The sequence below is a fragment of the Grammomys surdaster genome, unplaced genomic scaffold (genome assembly GCF_004785775.1).
Source record: "Grammomys surdaster isolate TR1022 unplaced genomic scaffold, NIH_TR_1.0 126398, whole genome shotgun sequence".
Lineage (NCBI taxonomy): Eukaryota > Metazoa > Chordata > Mammalia > Rodentia > Muridae > Grammomys > Grammomys surdaster.
The window spans coordinates 1,462,093-1,481,117 of record NW_021621192.1 but is presented as its reverse complement, the minus strand read 5'-3'; the positions used below and the strand labels follow the sequence as shown (position 1 = coordinate 1,481,117).

Here is a 19,025-nt window from a genome sequence, read left to right as displayed (position 1 = left end):
ATACTGTGAGTTTACTAACCATCCCATTATATGACCAAATAGAGTCACATGATCTTCACAGATGCCTTAAACCATTGGGGAGTAATTTATAAAAATCTAGGACACATGGCTCAGTGGCCAATGATAATTATTTTGTTATCCTCAGGGCAAAAGTTAAACAAAATAAAAGAAAACTAAACATTGATTCTAAAGGGAGTTCCTTGGCATTGACAGTAGGTATTTCTGCAGAGACTTTAATCTCAGAAGCTGGTTCCCAAACCATGGTTAAAATAAACAAACTCCTTAGTTAGAGGGGAGAGAAATGAGACTCTGAGGTTAAATCAATGTCCATCAAGAAAGTTGGCTTTGACATCATCTGTATGGTTACTGTATTTGATTAATTGTGTTTCATCGAGCTTGTTAACATGGAAATGATAATGGGTAAAGATACAATAAGTATAACTTGGTAACAAACAACTTTGAAAAGAAATTTGGATTTCTGGATAAGACTACAAAACCTGGTGCCACCAACTGGAAGCACATGCTTTTCTTTCACTACATACAGTGCACCTGATCACATCCTCTAGATTCATTTTTGGAAATAACTCTGACATTATGTCCTTTGGTGTCATTTATGTGTTGCGAAATAAACAGAATTTCAAGTTCAAGGCTATGTTTCTGTGTTCAACTCCATAAGATCGGAGATAAATGGAATCTATGAAAATATTACCATGATTAATGTAAGTACTGCCATGATTACAATTTTATTGTACATCCCCCTTTCATCCTTTCTCTACTATAGATACAATTTTTGTGCACAAGAAATTATTTTGGATTCTATTTATTCTTCATGATACTATTTTTAGTCTTCAGACTCATTGTCTTGGTTTTATAAATTACTTTATTCACCTACATTCCAAATGTTGCCCCTCCCCCAGAATTCTTAGCCCATCCAACTCCCTTTAGCATCTAAGAGGGTGCTCTCCTCACTGGGCATCCATCTCCTTTTCCTGGAGCATCAAGTCTCTACAAGATTAGGTGCATCTTATCCCACCTAGGTCAGACAAGGCAGTCCTCTGCTGCATATGAGCCAAGGGCCACAGACCAGCCCATGTATGCTCTTTGGTTGATGGCTTAGTCTTTGGGAGCTCCCAAGGCCTAGGTTAGTTGACACTATTGGTGTTCCTATGGGGTTGACATCCCCTTCAGCTTCTTCAATCCTTTCCAGATCTGTTCTACATGGGTCCTTGACTTCAGTTCAATGGTTGCCTGAAAGTATTTGTCTTAGTTAGCTGTTGATAGAGCCTCTCAGAGGACAGGCGTGTCAGGCTCTTGCTTACAAGCATAGTATAGCATCAGTAACAGTGTCAGGGTTTGATCCCAGCTCAAATCCCACTTAGAAGGGGGAACAAAATAATCATGGGAAGTAGAGGGAGAGAGGAACTTGGGTGGGAGAGGGGGAGGCTAGGGGAAAGAGGGCAGGATCAGGTATGGTGGAGGGATAGGAGAGAAGCCCAGAGGGCCTCGAAAGTGAATGAATTTTGGAGCTGTGGTTCATTGGAGCATGGAGGGGACCTCTAGAAATTCCCAGAGACCCTAGATATAAGAAGCTCCAGGACTCAATAGGGATGTCTTTAGCCAAAATGCCCAACAGTGTGGAGATGGAACCTGAAGAGAGCACCTCCAGTAAGTAGATAGAAATCACACCAAGTTGAGGGATGTGGCCACCTACCAATCTCAAAATTTTTGACCCAGAATTTTTCCTGTCTAAAGGAAATGCAAGGCCAATGAATGGAACAAAGACTGAAGGACAGGCCATCCAGAGACTGTCCCAACTTGGGATACATACTATGAACAAGCACCAAATCATTACTTTGTCTTTTATCATTCATTCTTAAGTATCTATCATCAGGGATATATTTGCAATTTCTCTTTCTTCTATAAGATTTATAATGAGAACATTTAACCTTAAATGCCATCTACAGCTTTTAATTTTCATATGCAATCTGAGTCCTACTTGGTGTATATTACTATTTTTCTTTTTCTTTTTTTAATTTTTTTTGAACATGAAATGCTTTTTTATAGCATGTTTTACACGGGGAGGGGGTAAGAGGGGCCAGGTGGTGGGAAAGCACAGAATCTTCTTGGCCTGTGCCTTGAAACATGTCATGATCTATACGGTACACTGCCTTGAATTATGATCTACCTGCTATTCTTCAGAAGATATGGTACACTGCTTGAGTTATGGTCTCCCTGCTATTCTTCAGAAGATATGGTACACTGCTTGAGTCTATCTGCAGTTGCCAAGCAGGATCTTGCAGTTGCCAAGCTTCAGGGGACATTGTGCAGGTGGGGAAAGGTAGGGGGTGAGGGTAAGGGCGAGGGTCCTGGCTTCTCCCCCTTCTCTGTTTAGTTAGAGAAGGCGTCTTATGATCAATCCCAACTATGTGAGTTTTAAATTGGATGTCTAATTATGGGGGGTCTTAGACAAGTTCACAACCCCAAAACATTGATGTGAGACGAGTCACATCGATGGTCGAAGGCTTTAGGCTATCGATGATGGGCAACGTCAAGGGACCGCAAGGTGGGTGAAAGGAGGGTGAGAGCCCTGTCTTAGGCCATGTAGGTTGCACCCACTCCCAGCACCATGCACTCCTTTTCGGCTGCATTGGGTGCGTCCCTGGAAGTGGACGTACAATAATCCTGTCATTGGGCTAACTCACAGCCATCCTAGTCCCTTGTAAATGTTCAAGTTACCAACCATTTGTCAGTTTGGGGTGTAATATTGTCATAAAGGAAGGCTCCCCAATGTTAGCGGCCATATCAAGGGCAGCCTTGGTTTAGGAAAAAGCCAATTTTTGTTGGGGTGATCAAGAGGCCAAGCTCTCTAGTGAGAGAAACGAGGGCAAAGCCAGGCATACCAGGAACCCTTCTGGAGGGCGTGGAAGTCTAGGGGTCGACCGTAGGGGGAGGCAGGGGAGCTGGAAGCTGTGTCAGTCTTCTGTGGAGTCATTTCTGGATCCTCTTCAATTTTCATCATGGTAATGAACTTCAACCGTCTTCTTGATGGCAGAGTCAACCTGGTTCCGAGGACGACAGGTCGCAGGCGACAATCTCTGTCTCACTGAATCTTGATGTCGTGCGCACGTCCTCTCAATGAGGGTCCGTCCAGAGGGGTCCGTGCCTCGAGCCCCACATCTGGGCGCAACTTGACCCGACCGGCGGGTCCTAGTTATTCGTGGGGGCGAGCTATTCTTCAGAAGATATGGTACACTGCTTGAGTTATGGTCTCCCTGCTATTCTTCAGAAGATATGGTACACTGCTTTGAGTCTATCTGCAGTTGCCAAGCAGGATCTTGCAGTTGCCAAGCTTCAGGGGACATTGTGCAGGTGGGGAGAGGTAGGGGGTGAGGGTAAGGGCGAGGGTCCTGGCTTCTGGCACATCTGGATAAGAACTTCAAACCGCAGGCATCACGGGTGATTCATTTTTACCTGGAAAGAAAAAAGAAGGGGATTCTCAGGGAGATGTCTCTTCCCTGGATGTAAATTGTTATCCATCGTATTTATGGTTGGGCCTGACTTTGTGGGGTATCTATTTTTTTTCATTAATCTTTTTGGTAGCCGGTTAACTGTGCCTTCTGTGGTATTGGACAGGCATATCAGTCCTCGGCCCCATAAGGGAACTGGGTCTGGGCCATTCCCTTTATGGGTAAGAGGGTCCTTCCCCATATCTGTGGCAAAGTTTTGTTGGTCTTGGTGGTGCCAGAGGTCACCAATATGGTCAGCAAGAGATTTGCCATGAGCTTTCAGCTTTAGAGAGAGAAAAGTGAATAAGGCATGATGGAGAGTATTTCAGGGGGACTCCTTCTGAGGGGATACCGTTCCCCCTCTTTTGTTTTTAAAGCCAATTTTTCAGAGTTCTTGTAAAATCAGGGCAGAAGCACCAACAGTCGCTCCTCCCACACTCAGAGAGTCATGAAGTCCTTATTTAAGGATATATAAATCTATATTAATAATCTTTTGTCAAAGGACTTTTATAGCACCACTGACAATTAATCAGATTATACAATAAATCGATTAGAAATAGCTTTTTCTACTTTTTGTGAGATTACCTCTCTTTTGTCAATTAGCTATTGAGGAAATTAGGGTTTACCTCTCTCTTGAGAATATTGAACAGAGATTTAAATTCTTTTGTGGAGAGATTAAAATAGGATCTTAGCTAATTAGCAACTCCTAGAAACTTTTGAAATTAATTTAAAATAAGTAAGCTCTCTCCATCTCTCTCTCTCTCTTTCTTTTTTTTTAAGACCCTTTATCTGTGTGGTTTTTTATTGGATATTATATGTATTTACTTTTCAATGTTATCTCCTTTCTCATTCTCCCCCAAAACCCCTTATCCCATACCCCCTCCTCCTAATTTTTGTGATGGTGTGCTCCAAACATCCTCCCAGTCCCATCTCCCTGATCTCGAATTCCCACATAGTAGGGGATCCAAACTTTCAGGGACCATGGCCCTCCACTTTCACCGAAGTCTAACAAAGTCACCCTCAATTCCCTATACAGGTGCATGAGTCCCTCCCTTTGTGCTTTCTGGCTGGCAGTTTAGACTTTGGGAGCTCTGGTTGAAACTTTTGATAGTCCTTCTAGAAAGGACCAACGCATTCATACTTTGGTCTTCCTTCTTCTATGTGAGTTTTATGTGGTCTATATGTAGTTTCTTAGAAATTGTGAGCTTTTGGGTTAATATCCACTTATCAGTGAGTGCATACCAAGTATGTTCTTTTGAGATTGGGTCATCTCACTCAAGATGATATTTTCCAGCTCCATCCATTTGCCTAGGAATTTCGTGAACTCATTGTTTTTAATAGCTGAGTAGTACTCCATTGTATAAATGTACCACATTTTCTGCATCCATTCTTCTGTAGAAGGGCATCTGGGTTCTTTCCAACTTCTGGCTATTATAAATAAGGCTGCTATGAACATGGTGGAGCATGTGTCCCTGTTGTATGTTGAAACTTCTTTTGGGTATATGCCCAGGAGTGGTATACCTGGGTCCTCAGGTAACACTATGTTCAATTTTCTGAGATACTGCCAGACTGCTTTCCATAGTGATTGTACCAGTTTACAATCCCACCAACAGTGGAGGAGTGTTCCTCTTTCTCCACATCATCGCCAACATGTGCTGTCACCTGTGTTTTTGATCTTAGCCATTCTGACTGGTGTGAGGTGGAATCTCAGTGTTGTTTTCATTTGCATTTCTCTGATGATTACTGATGCTCAACACTTCCTTATGTGCTTCTCAAACATTCGAGCTTCCTCAGTTGAGAATTCTTTGTTCAGCTCTATGCTCCATTTTTTAATAGGGTTCTTTGATTGTCTAGAGTCTAATTTCTTCAGTTCTTTGTATACCTTGGATATTAGCCCTTTATCAGATGCAGGGTTGGTGAAGATCTTTTCCCAATCTGTTGGTTGCCGCTTTGTCCTATTGACTGTGTCCTTTACTTTACAGAAGCTTTGCAGCGTTATGAGGTCCCATTTGTCAATTCTTGGTCTTAGAGCACAGGCCATTGGTGTTCTGTTCAGGAACATTTTCCCTGTGCCTATGTGTTCCAGGCTTTTTCCCAGTTTCTCTTCTATTAGTTTCAGTGTGGCTGGTTTTAGGTGGAGGTCCTTAATCCACTTGGAATTGAGCTTTGTACAAGGAGATAAGTATGGATCAATTTGCATTTTTCTACATGCTTACCACCAGTTGGGCCAGCACCATTTGTTGAAAATGCTATCTTTTTTCCATTCGATGGTTTTAGTCCCTTAGTCAAAGATCAAGTGACCATAGGTATTGGGGTTCATTTCTAGGTCTTTTATTCTATTCCACTGATCCTCCTGCCTGTCTCTGTTCCAATACCATGCAGTTTTTATCACTATTGCTTTGTAGTACAGCTTAAAGTCGGGGATGGTGATTCCTCCAGAAATTCTTTTATTGCTGCTGGTAGTTTTCGCAATCGTGGGTTTTTTGCTATTCCAAATAAATTTTAAGATTGCTCTTTCTATCTCTGTGAAGAATTGAGTGGGAATTTTGATGGGGATTGCATTAAATCTGTAGATGGCTTTTGGCAAAATAGCCATTTTTACTATATTAATCCTACCAATCCATTAGCATGGGAGATCTTTCCATCTTCTGAGATCTTACTTCAGGGCCATGAAGTTCTTGTCATACAGGTCTTTTACTTGCTTGGTTAGGTTCACACCAAGGTATTTATATTATCTGTGACTATTGTGAAGGGTGTCATTTCCATAATTTCTTTCTCAGCCAGTTTATCTTTTGAGTAGAGGAAGGCTACTGATTTGCTTGAGTTAATTTTATATCCAGTCACTTTGCTAAAGTTGTTTATCAGGTTTAGGAGTTCTCTGGTGGAAGTTTTGGGGTCACATAAGTATACCATCCTATCATCTGCAAATAGTGAGATTTTGACTTCTTCCTTTCCAATTTGTATCCCTTTGACCTCCTTGTGTTGCCTAATTGCTCTGGCTAGGACTTCCAATACTATATTAAATAAGTAGGGGGAGAGTGGGCAGCCTTGCCTAGTCCCTGATTTTAGTGGGATTGCTTCATGTTTCCCTCCATTTAGTTTCATGCTGGCTACTGGTTTGCTGTATATTGCTTTTACTATGTTTAGGTATGGACCTTGAATTCCTGACCTTTCCAAGACTTTTATCATGAAGGGGTGTTGAATTTTGTCAAATGCTTTGTCAGCATCTAGTGAGATGATCATGTGGTTTTTTTCTTTGAGTTTGTTTATATAATGGATTACATTGATGGATTTCCGAATATTGAACAAACCCTGCATTCCTGTGATGAAGCCAACTTGATCGTGATGGATAATTGTTTTGATGTGTTCTTGGATTCAGTTCGCTAGAATTTTATTGAGTAATTTTGCATCAGTGTTCATAAGGGAGATTGGCCTGAAGTTCTCTTTCTTTGTTGGGTCATTGTGTGGCTTAGGTATGAGTGTAATTGTGGCTACAAAGAATGAGTTGGGTAGTGTACCTTCTGTTTCTATTTTGTGGAATAGTTTGAAGAGAATTGGAATTAGGTCTTCCTTGAAAGTCTGATAGAATTCTGCACTAAAACCATCTGGTCCCGGGCTTTTCTTTGTAGGGAGACTTTTAATGACTGCTTCTAGTTCTTTTGGGGTTATGGGACTGTTTAGATGGTTTATCTGGTCCTGATTTCACATTGGTAACTGGTATTTGTCTAGAAAATTGTCCATTTCATCCAAATTTTCCACTTTTGTTGAATATAGGCTTTTGTAGTAGGATCTGATGATTTTTTAAAATTTCCTGTTTCTGTTGTTATGTCACCCTGTTCAGTTCTGATTTTATTAATTTGGATACTGCCTCTCTGCCCTCTGATTAGTCTAGCTAAGGGTTTATCTATCTTGTTGATTTTCTCAAAGAACCAGCTCCTGGTTTTATTGATTCTTTGGATAGTTCTTTTTGTTTCTATTTGGTTGATTTCAGCCCTGAGTTTGATTATTTCTTGCCTTCTCCTCCTCTTGGGTGTATTAGCTTCTTTTTGTTCTAGGTTTTCAGGTGCTCTGTCAAGCTGCTAGTGTATGCTCCCTCCAGTTTCTTTTTGTAGGCACTTAGAGCTATGTATTTTCCTCTTAGCACTGCTTTCATTGTATCCCATAGATTTTGGTATGATGTGTCATCATTTTCATTAAATTCTAAAAAGGTTTTAATTTCTTTCTTTATTTCTTTGCTTACCAGATTATCAAGGAGTAGGGTGTTGTTCAGTTTCCATGTGAATGTGGGCTTTCCATTCTCTTTGTCATTTTTGAAGACCAGCCTTAGACCATGGTGATCTGATAGGATGCAGGGAATTATTTCAATTTTTTTTTTATATCTGTTGAGGCCTGTCTTGTGCCCAATTATATGGTCTATTTTGGAGAAGGTACCATGAGGTGCTGAGAAAAAGGTATATTCTTTTGCTTTAGGGTGAAATGTTCTATAGATATCTGTTAAGTCTATTTGGTTCATAACTTCTGTTAGTTTTACTGTATCTCTATTTAGTTTCTGTTTCCATGATTTATCCATTTCTGAGAGTGGGGTGTTGAAGTCTCCCACTATTATTATGTGAGGTGCAATGTGTGTTTTGAGCTTTAGTAAGGTTTCTTTCATGAAAGTCGATGCTCTTATATTTGGCGCATAGATATTCAGAATTGAGAGTTCATGTTGGTTGACTTTTCCTTTGACAAGTACGAAATGCCCTTCCTTATCCTTTTTGATAGCTTTAAGTTGAAAGTCAATTTTATTCGATATAACAATGGCTACTCCCGCTTGTTTCTTAGGGCCATTTGCTTGAAAAATTGTTTTCCAACCTTTTACTGTAAGGTAGTGTCTGTCTTTGTCACAGAGGTGTGTTTCCTGTAAGCAGCAAAAAGCTGGGTCCTGTTTGCATATCCAGTCCGTTAGCCTATGCCTTTTTATTGGGGAATTGAGTCCATTGATGTTAAGAGATATTAAGGAGAGGGTGTTGTTGATTCCTGTCATTTTTGCTAATAGTGGAGACATCGTTTGTGTGGTTATCTTCTTTTGGGTTTGATCGAAAAGGATTATTTTCTTGCTCTTTCTAGGGTATGATTGTCCTCCTTGTTTTGGTGCTTTCCTGCTATTATCCTTTGTAGAGCTGGATTTGTGGGAAGATACTGTGTAAATTCAGTTTTGTCATGGAAAATCTTAGTTTCTCCATCTATGGTAATTGAGAGTTTTGCTGGGTAAAGTAGCTTGGGCTGGCATTTATGTTCTCTTAGGGTTTGTATGATATTTGTCCAGGATCTTCTGGCTTTTATAGTATCTGGTGAGAAGTCAGGTGTAATTCTGATAGGTTTGCCTTTATATGTTACTTGGCCTTTTTCCCTTACTGCTTTTAAAATTCTTTCTTTGTTTTGTGCATTTTGTGTTTTGATTATTATGTGACGGGAGGTATTTCTTTTTTGATCTAGTCTGTTTGGCGTTCTGTAGGCTTCTTGTGTGATTATGTGCATCTCATTCCTCTGGTTAGGGAAGTTTTCCTCAATAATTTTGTTGAAGATATTTACTGGCCCTTTAAGTTGGGAATCTTCACTCTCATCTATACCTATTATCCTTAGGTTTGGTCTTCTCTTTGTGTCCTGGATTTCCTGGATGTTTTGTCTTAAGAAGTTTGTGCATTTTGTGTTTTCTTTGATAGTTGTGTCAATATTTTCTAAGGTATCTTCTGCACCTGAGATTCTTTCTTCTATCTCTTGTATTCTGTTGGTGATGCTTGTGTCTATGACTCCTGATTTCTTTTTTAGGTTTTCTATCTCCAGGATAGTCTCCCTTTGTGATTTCTTTATTGTTTCCACTGCCATTTTAATGTCCTGGATGGTTTTGTTCAATTCCTTCATCTGTTTGTTTGTGTTTTCTTGTAATTCTTTAAAGGATTTTTGTGTTTCTTTAAGGACTTCATCCTGTTTACCTGTGTTCTCCTCAAGTTTTTTGAAAGTGTTATTTATTTCCTTCTTATAGTCCTCTATCATCATCATTAGAAGTGATTTTAGATCTGGTTCTTGTTTTCCAGGTGATATGGGGAGTTCAAAACTTTCTAATGTGGGAGAAGTAGGTTCTGATGATGGCAAGTACCTTGGGTTGTTGGTGCTTGTGTTCTTGTGCTTGTCTTTCGCCATCTGGATCACCTTTGTCCTATCTGTGTTGTCTCTGACTGGGGCCTCTCTTTCCTATTATCTAGGTTGTGTCAGAGCTGTTTGGGCTGGGTTTTGCTGCTTGGGTTAGAGCTAAGGCCCAAGTTGTGCTCGGTGCTCAGGTGGAAACTGGAAGGGGCCGGGGCTCCGGGTCAGGAGCGGATTCCTGGGTCCCAGTGAGTCCCAGTGGGTCCCAGTGGGTCCCAGTTGCTCCCTGATTGGGGGCAAGCACTGCCACCTCCTAGCCAAGAAACTGCTTGAGCTAGCTAGTGCCACTGAGAGCCCTGCTTCCTCTAGGTTCTGTGAGCTTGGGTGCAGAGCTGACTCCCGGGATCTGCTCGGGCAGAGACTGGAAGGAACCCACGCTCTGGGCCTGGAGTGAACTCCTGGGTCTCAGTGGGTCCCAGCCGCTCCCTGTTTGGGGGCAAGCACTGCCACCTCCTAGCCCAAGACCCTGCTTGGCACAGAGGTCCTGCGAGCCCCGCTTCCTCTGGATTCTGCGAGATTGGGTGCAGAGCTGCCTCTCGGGATCTGCAAGTGCTCGGGCCCAGACCAGATGGAACTGCTCTGGGCCAGGAGTGAATTCCTGGGTCCCAGTGGGTCCCGGTTGCTCCCTGTTTGGGGTAAGTGCTGCTTTTTCCTTACCTGGGATGCTGCGTGAGTTCAAGCTCCTGGGAGTCCCTGTTTCTCTCGGTTTTCTGGGGTTGGGTACGGAGCTGCCGCCTGTGACCTGCTGTATGCTCGGTCCCAGACCAGAAGTCCACTATTTTTCTAATCTCAAAGTGATTGAAGTTTTTATGATATAAAGGTACTTAATCAGAATTTATTTGTATCATCATCCAATTATTCTCACTGGAAAAGACCTGGTTCATATAGTAAATTTCCTTCTTTACTTTACATATGACAATCCTCTCAAATTTCAGATAGTCTAGGTACATCATGACTATTATTTAATTTTTTAATAAATATATTTATTCACTTTATTTTCCAATATCAGCCCCTAATCCTAGTAACCCCTCACATGGATCCTCTTCATATTTCTCCATTCTCTTCTGGAAGAAGGGGACCCCCTCTAGATATCACCCCTTTAATATACCCCTACCCACACACATCAAGTCTCTGCAGGACTAGGCACATCCTCTCCCACTGAGGCCAGTCAAGGCAGGCCATTTAGGAGAACAGGATCCATAGGCAGACAGAAAGGCACAAAATTCAGAGACAGCCCTTGATCTTGTTGAGGCACCAGTATGAATGTTATTTAAATTTATTTTAAAAAATAGAAATATTCAATATGTAGAGTGAAGTAAGACAGGCACAGACATATGAGTTCTGCATGATCTCAGGTTTGGAATATAAAGAAGCAGACAGCATTAGAGAGTAGAATAGTTGTTGTCCAAGCCTGGGAGCGTATTCGTGGAAGGTGAATGAATAGTGAGTTACAGAGTAGCAAGGAGCTCTATTCAGGAAGGCACAGTTCACAGTCATATTTTGTAGAAGTCCAAAGCTGAGATAAAGGATTTTGAAGGTTTTCACAACATGGAAGTTGTAAAATTTTTACAAAGTAAATGTGTCTAACCTGACAAACTTTGGATAATGCACACCTGTATTGAACTATAAAGGGACATCTAATATGTGCTATTGGGTGAATGGGTATAATGTGTGAGAATGCATGCACATTTGGATGTTGTGGAGACAGCTGCTTTATTCCTCTCAAAGGAGTCTCTTTCAAAATCTGCCCAAGCAATCCCAAATGATCCTAATGTCTCCACTTCCTCACCTTCACAGTGCTAGGACTACAGGCAAGGCAACACTTAGATTGTTACTTGGTTACTAAGCTACAAACTCAGGTCTTGGATGTAGGTTTCTGATGGCAATTTCCACTGAACTTTTTGTTTCTTTGGTTGTTTTTTTGTTTGTTTATTTTTTGTTGGGTTTCTATTGGATATCTTAATTATTTACATTTCAGATGTCATCGCCTTTCCCCATCCCCACCCTACCCAGGAATCTCCTATCTCATCCCCTGTCCTCTCTTTTGCTTTTATACCATTTTAATTACATGTAAGTATTAAGGTCAGTTCATAGTTGAGGAACTAGCAATACAATAGATGCAAACAGTCAAATAACAAGCAAGATAATAAACACAAATTGTCAAAGAACAAGCAAGGCAATAAACAAAGTTCCATGATCCCTCCCATGATCACTATTTCTAAGAGCTTATCAGGATGACCAAAATATCTGAGCCTACTTTGCTGTTCTAGCCCAGAGTCATTTTCATCCCTGAAGCCCACTGAACTTTCATTTCATCAATATTTTTTATTTTCTTGTTTTGTTTTAATCTTAAAGATTCCAACTTTTCATATGGTGAATTGTCCCCTTTAAGCCTTGATGCTGCCCTGCCTTTCCATATTTCTTGTGACTGGCAAAGCTTCTGAAGTGCACCACTACCAATTTTTCCATGATGATTTTTTAACTATCCAGATTTGTTTTATTTTGGCAATGTGTACGCACAAATAATACCTGACCTTTCAATGTAACCATCTCAAATACAGAGTTCAATTGTAGTATATACATTCACAGTTAATGTCCTTGTGCAGCCACCACAACCACCATTTCCAGAAGCTTTTAAAAATCCTTCCCAACAGAGATTGTATGTCTGTTATATACAAATTCTCCATTCCATCATGCTCCCAAGCAACTACCATTCTACATACTATTGATGAATCTGACTACTCAATGGCACAATGTAAATGAAACTATATAGTACTTTATTTTAAAAGCCAACATAACTCACTTATGGCTTGCCCATGTTAGAGTCAAACTATGCATCCTTTGCTATTCTGTAAGTTTTACAGACAAGATTCACCTCAAACTCCCAGAAATCCTCCTGCGTCTGCCTTTGAGTGTTGGGATTAAAAGTGTGTCCCACCACATTCACCTTTTCTTCTTTTGAAAATGCAGAATAATATTCTATTTTGTGGACAGACTACATCCTGTTATACATTCAGTTAATAATGTACATTTAGGCCTAAATTGGCTACTTTGAATAAAATCATTATAATAGGGGCACACAAATATCTTATCCAAATTTGGGTCACTATTGTGAGGAAACCCTGACCAAAAGCATGTTGGGTAGGAAAGAGCCTACTTAGTTGACATTTCCACATAGTATTTCATTGCTGAAGGATTTCAGGGCAGAAACCTGGATGTAGAAGCTGATGCAGAGGCTGTGGAGGAGTGCTGCTTACTGGATTGCTTCCCCTGCTTTGCTTAGCCTCTTTTCTTATAGAATCCAGGACTACCAGTCTAGGCATAGTACCACCCACAATGGACTGGGCTTTCATCCATTAGTCATGAATTATGAAAATGTCCTATATGTTTGCCTACAGCACAATCTTAGGGAGGTATTTTCTTTCCCTTTGTCTTAAACATTTTAGTCTTTGTGAATTTTGCACCATGCAACACAATCCCACTCACCTCCCCAACCTCTCATATCCATTGTTTCCCCTTGCTACCTTCCCAGGAAAAGAAAAATAATTTTTTTTTTGTGGAAGCTGTGGTGAGTTTCACAGTATATCCTTTTGTCCAAACATATTTACTTGCAAATGTTTACTATAATCAGTGATTGGTTTGAGGCCTCTGGCTTCTTTTACACTATCAATACTTAATCAATACCAGGACTCCTCTCAGATATCCAGCTGTTGCTCTGTGTCATGGAGATCCTACATTTTTGGATTTTTGCAAGACTGGCCCCTTCATGCCCTCCAACAGTTCACAGAAGAGGTGCATGTTGGTGTGGACCAACTTAGACCTGAGTGAAAGCTGAGTTGGTCATCCCAGCAGATCCCCTGTGTCCACACCACTAAAGCTGGCTCTTCTGCTTTGCACAGGCATGGGGTTGGGGCAGCTCTCCCTTGTTTCCTTCACCACAGCTATACTGGGCTGACTAGGTGTAGTGTGGGGACACTGCTTTCCCTGCCCAGCTCCCCTGCATGCTACAGCTGGTGAGGGGTGGGGCCTGTTCTCCTTCATTCACCCAATTGGGGCCAGCAAGTGAGGAGATAGACTAGCTCGGGACAGTGCTAGGAGTCAACATGCCTCAGGTGGCAGCTCCAATGTGGAACAACTGTATGGCCTTGGTAGCAACAATGAACTCAGATATCAACACAGACACTGGGTATGATAACACCACAGACTCAAACATGGCCTCTGACAGCAGCATAGGCCTGGATGCCCCCATGGCCTCAGATGGCTGTGCAGGCTACTCCAGTCTGGTTGGCCCTCAACATCAGTGCAGCTTCTGGTCATCAACTTGCTCTCAGACAGCAGCTCAGACCTGACATCTAGATGGCCTTTGGTGGCATCATGGGACACAGGGATCAGTACAGGGTACAGACCCTGGCTGCAGTAGGGAGATGGACCCAGACATGGTCCTTGGTGACAAACCATGCCTGGACATCACTGTGGCTTCACATGGTTGCTCAGGCTCCTTATATTCACCTGTGGCTTCTCCTTTCCTCCTTCTCCAAAGTACACAAACCACCCAGGCTTCATTTTTCTCCCCCATTTCTCCAGAATGTTCTCCATCTTTCCCATCTCTTCATCACATATTCAGTCTTCAGAATAGTGCCTGCCATAGGACCAGGGGAGGAGGCTGGATATCTTTATTCCAGCCACCTCAGGGCCTCATGGTGGTCTTTCTAATGAGCAGCCTTCTCTTTCCAGAAGTCCTTACTTTCATTCAGAAAGGAGAAAATGGCTACCAGTAACAATATGCAACAAAGACAGGTGTGTAAATATGCCAAAAAATTTTGAAAATAGGAACTGCACACTCAGAAAGGATGAAAAGGGAAAGAAAGATAAGAGAGGCTAAGCAATAAGTTAAAAATGAATAATATGGCACAAAAATTAAATAGGAGATAAAAAAAGGTAAGGACAGAAAAGATTATAGGAAGAAGATATCAAAGTAACTATAAGGGAAAGCTAAAAATGAATACACAATAAAATTTAAAAAAACTAAAAACAATGGCTAATACTTCCTTCTTTATAAGGATATAGAGTATGAGATACTTTGATTTTTTTCACCTCAAGATTCTAGTTATAAAGTTCACTAGGAGAAGGAATGGAGATGGCATAAGGCCATGCTTCTTCCATCCAGACGTGCTAATCAAAGACGGCTGATAGAGGCCGAGCTCAGTCTGCCTTACCTGCCTTGCACTTGACTCAAGACAACCACTACAATGAGGATGAACTTGTATTTTCGATGTGAGCCTGGTATTGCAGTGATGATAGAAGCAACCTCAAATCAATTCCTGCCAGGGAAGACAGGAAAAACCTGTTTCATAATCCCTTACACCAGTGACATTTGCCAGCACACACATGTACGGATGCTGGAAGAGCACATGCCTTGTTACCCAACATCTCTGGGGCTCTCTGTGCTGGGTGATAAAATCAAAGCAAATTTCATGGACGATGCAGGCCACAGAGACTGAATGGTCCTGATTGTCTAGTCATGGTGGTCTTTGACTCAGGCCCCTCTAATCACCACATATACTTGAGTTTATTCATCACAGAAGTTGAATCATCATTCCCAAATAGAAACATCTTCTACTTTCCTCTTTAACAGAGTCCCATGTCGCACCACATAGACATGTGTTCTTGATTATGCATTCAAGTTGCCATAGAATTCCTTATTTAACACTGATTCTGTATGTGGTCATATGCCTTTATACTAAGGTGATACTAAGGAGCATCAGAACACTGATATGTTCAGTAAAAACCCACCATAGTACCAGTGAGCAAACCAGCAAGTCAGTGAATCCCCTCGTCAAGTGCCTTCTTGCTGCAGAAAGTAATTGCTGGTTTCCATATGGATCTTCCAGAGGACCTCACTTTGGTTCCAGGAATCCCTGCCAGATGGCTCACAGCTGCTTCTGATTCCATCTCCAGATGATTGTTACCCTGTTCTTGGGCATCTGAACAAGTGATCATCCCAGATACATTCATACCTATGTATGCATAGTTAAAAATAAAACATTTGAAAACTCAAGTGTAAACCATAGTAGTTTAAGATATGACTATATAAGAACAAGGTCCCTGGGCCTTAAATAGGCTGAATAACTTTGTGAAACAACAGACAGATAATTTGGTAGCAAAACCTATTCAGATACATTATCATAAGTTAGCTATGGAAGAGCACCAGACCCAAGATGAGGTTGTTACTCGATCCAGGGTGTTCCCAAAACCCATCTCCACCCAACCTAAAAGAGGGGACTTCTACCCCTAGACCAAGCAGTGAGGGACCACCCAGAACCCCCTCTGACGGGTGATCTGAATTCTTGCTTAGGCTGCGAGGCTAAGCACTGCAAGGGAATAAAAATAAAAGTTAAAAATATCTCTCTGGGTTTCCTGAGGGACAAGCCTGACTGCATAGGGGTTGATGTCAAAAGTATCCCCTCTCCAGGAAAAAGACATCGGGATAAGTATGGTCCTTATGCCTCACTGGACAACGACAGGGGGACTGGAGCCATTACAATGTTCCCTTCAATTACTGGAGGTCAGGCCTCTATCCCCACCTTCTCAAGATTAGAATTGCCACAGCCCTTCTATACTTAGAGAAGGGAGGAGATGTCAGGGCATCCCTGCTTATACACTGAAGGCCTAAAATCAGTCATAGCCTAAAATCAGCAATAGGCCTGTCATGTATATATGCTAACACCAAGTCTTGGGTCTCTGTGGAAAAACATTGTAACAGATGGCTACAAGCTATTGTAAACAGGCAGCTTTTGTGGAAATTTACCAGCCTGAGTAGTCATAGACCTTGTAAATAGGTAGCCTTAGTGGATAGTACCAACTTAGATAAAAACAAGTGAATCATAGGCAGAATCATAGTGACCTGTCCCCTGAACTTTCACCCAGCTAATACCCTGTTCTGAAAGATATTTGTACCCCCCTGAACACTCATACTCCGGTGTCATCTCCTTCCCCACATCCTGCCTTTTTGTGTTTATAATATCTGTGTGAATAAGTAAAAATTACGATTTGATTTAAAAATAAATTAAAAAAAACCAAATGACTGAATGATAAATACTACTACACAGTGATATGAAAAATTTCAGTGTTATTTTGCAAATTTTAAAAGTCATATGTAAGGTCTGTACACACAAACCATTTGAGTAAAAATTAGGACTGAAATGTGTATGCTTTTGTGTATGGTTTATTGGTTTTTCATTTTTGACCAATAAATAAGGAAATGCAGTCCAGAAACTTACATAACTTTCTTTAAAAATTGCCTAATTTTATTCTGAAGGCAGTAATTGTATATACCCTAGATTTTCCGTACAGAAGAAAATGAAATGTGTCAGAATCTGCTGGAAGTGTATCAGAAAGACTGTGGAGCAAATTAAAAATTTCCAGCTTGAGTGTCTACTACTCTAATATAAGCTGAAGAGATGAATTTAAAACCTATACATTTATATAATGATTTGCAAAACACTAATACTTTTTATATTAAAAATATATTATGAAGACAAGGAAGTAGACTTATATATCAAGTTTTCTCTTTTACCAAATTTGCTTTATAAAAGGAAGGAAGGAAGAGAAGAAAGAATTTCTGCAACAAAGAAAGTCAGTTTATGCCTGACAATTTTAGGATTTGTCCATTCTTGAAAAATAACACAAAATTTCTTCCAGTAGCTAAATAAAATTAATCAAAGAAGAATCAAACCCATTAAGCCATTTAATTGTGGGATTATAATAGTTTATTGAATTTGAAATTAGAGTATTAAAAGAATCTCATCAGTAGAAAGAAAGTAGATGCAACAGTTAAATTTTATCTGTCTATATAGTGCAGACTGATAGTTAACAAATTATTTTGAATTGTATATACATGTATATTTAGCAAACACATCTAATTATTGAAAGACTAATATTTTACATCAGTTATGTTTTCATTTCTTCTATATTGTATATTAAAATCATTTTAATAAGCTGAAATTAACATGCTATAGAAGCTCAAGCATTTTTAACAATACTATGAGTTTTCACAACTTTCTTAACAGCATTGATTACTTGCCCATTTCTCAGGCTATAAATAAAAGGATTTAACAAGGGAATTATTATTGTATAAAACACAGCCACTGGTATATCTTTATAACTATCTTCAGATGGTCCAATATACATAAGAAGGCAAATGTAGAATATTGACACAGAAAAAAAATGAGATGCGCAAGTAGAAAGTGCTTTTCCTCTGCCATCCTTGGATTTCATCTTGAAAATAGTTAAAAGAATGCAGAAGTAAGAGACCAAGACAGTGGTAATGGTAAAGACTTGAATTGGCATTGAAAAAATATATATCATTAGTTCATTGATAAATGGGTCTGTACAGGAGAGTCTATACAGAGGAAGAATATCACAGAAGAAGTGGTCAATTCTGTTAGATTTACAGAAAGTTAATCTTAACAAACAGCCTGTATGGATCATGGAATGCAAGTTACTGGCTATGAATGTGCCTATACTCATCTGAATGGAGAGCTTCTTGGACATCATGGCATGATACTGCAGAGGGTTGCATATGGCCACATAGCGGTCATAGGCCATCGCTGCCAGAAGAAAGCAGTCTGCAGTTTCAGCAAGACATAGAAAATAGAACTGTGCCATGCAATCACAGAGAGAAATCCTTCTGTCCACAGAAAAGAAGTTCTCTAGCATCTTGGGAGTGATGGCACAGGAGCAGCAGGAGTCCATCAGAGCCAGGTTGCCCAGAAGGATGTACATGGGTGTGTGGAGACGAGGCTCCATGTAGATCAAGGCCACCAGTCCAAGATTCCCCACCATAGTGACTACATAGATGGCAGAGAACAGCAAGAAAAGAAGTATCTTCAGGTCTGGGTGATCTGTGAATCCTATCAGGATGAACTCTGTTGTTAGAGATTGATTTGCCTTCATCATTCCTCATCTATGCTGAGACAAAATTATAAATTATTTCAATTGCTGTCATGAGAAGAGTCTATCTGACTACTCAACTCTAATCACAGTATCAATGTACACAAGAACATTTTCATATTGCCCTGTCTCCATTAGAGCACCAAATCCAGAATAGGTCATGCATCATGAAAAGTTACTTGTAGATTGTACCTGAAATATCTGAGAAACCTCTGGAATGGAAGGCTTTAGCTGCACAAACTAACCTGTACTAGAAAACAATACCATTGTCTGTAATTTAACACTTTCAAGTTGGGAGAGTCTCATAATAACATTCTCCAGACAACATAATTTTAAGTATTGTATTATGGTATCAATGTAATGTTAAAAATGAGCTAGTTC

At 40.5% G+C, this 19,025-nt stretch overlaps 1 protein-coding gene across 1 annotated transcript; it reads right to left on the bottom strand.

The window, feature by feature from the left end:
- Positions 1-17,714: 17,714 nt before the first annotated feature.
- Positions 17,715-18,650, bottom strand: LOC114614685 (olfactory receptor 181). Its single transcript, XM_028760317.1, has one exon. The coding sequence runs from the start codon at positions 18,648-18,650 to the stop codon at positions 17,715-17,717; it is 936 nt and encodes a 311-aa protein (XP_028616150.1).
- Between the last annotated feature and the right edge of the window lie 375 nt (positions 18,651-19,025).

Bases quoted from the DNA above. Each gene is read 5' to 3' on its own strand.
- LOC114614685 (XM_028760317.1), bottom strand. From the start codon at position 18,650: ATGATGAAGGCAAATCAATCTCTAACAACAGAGTTCATCCTGATAGGA.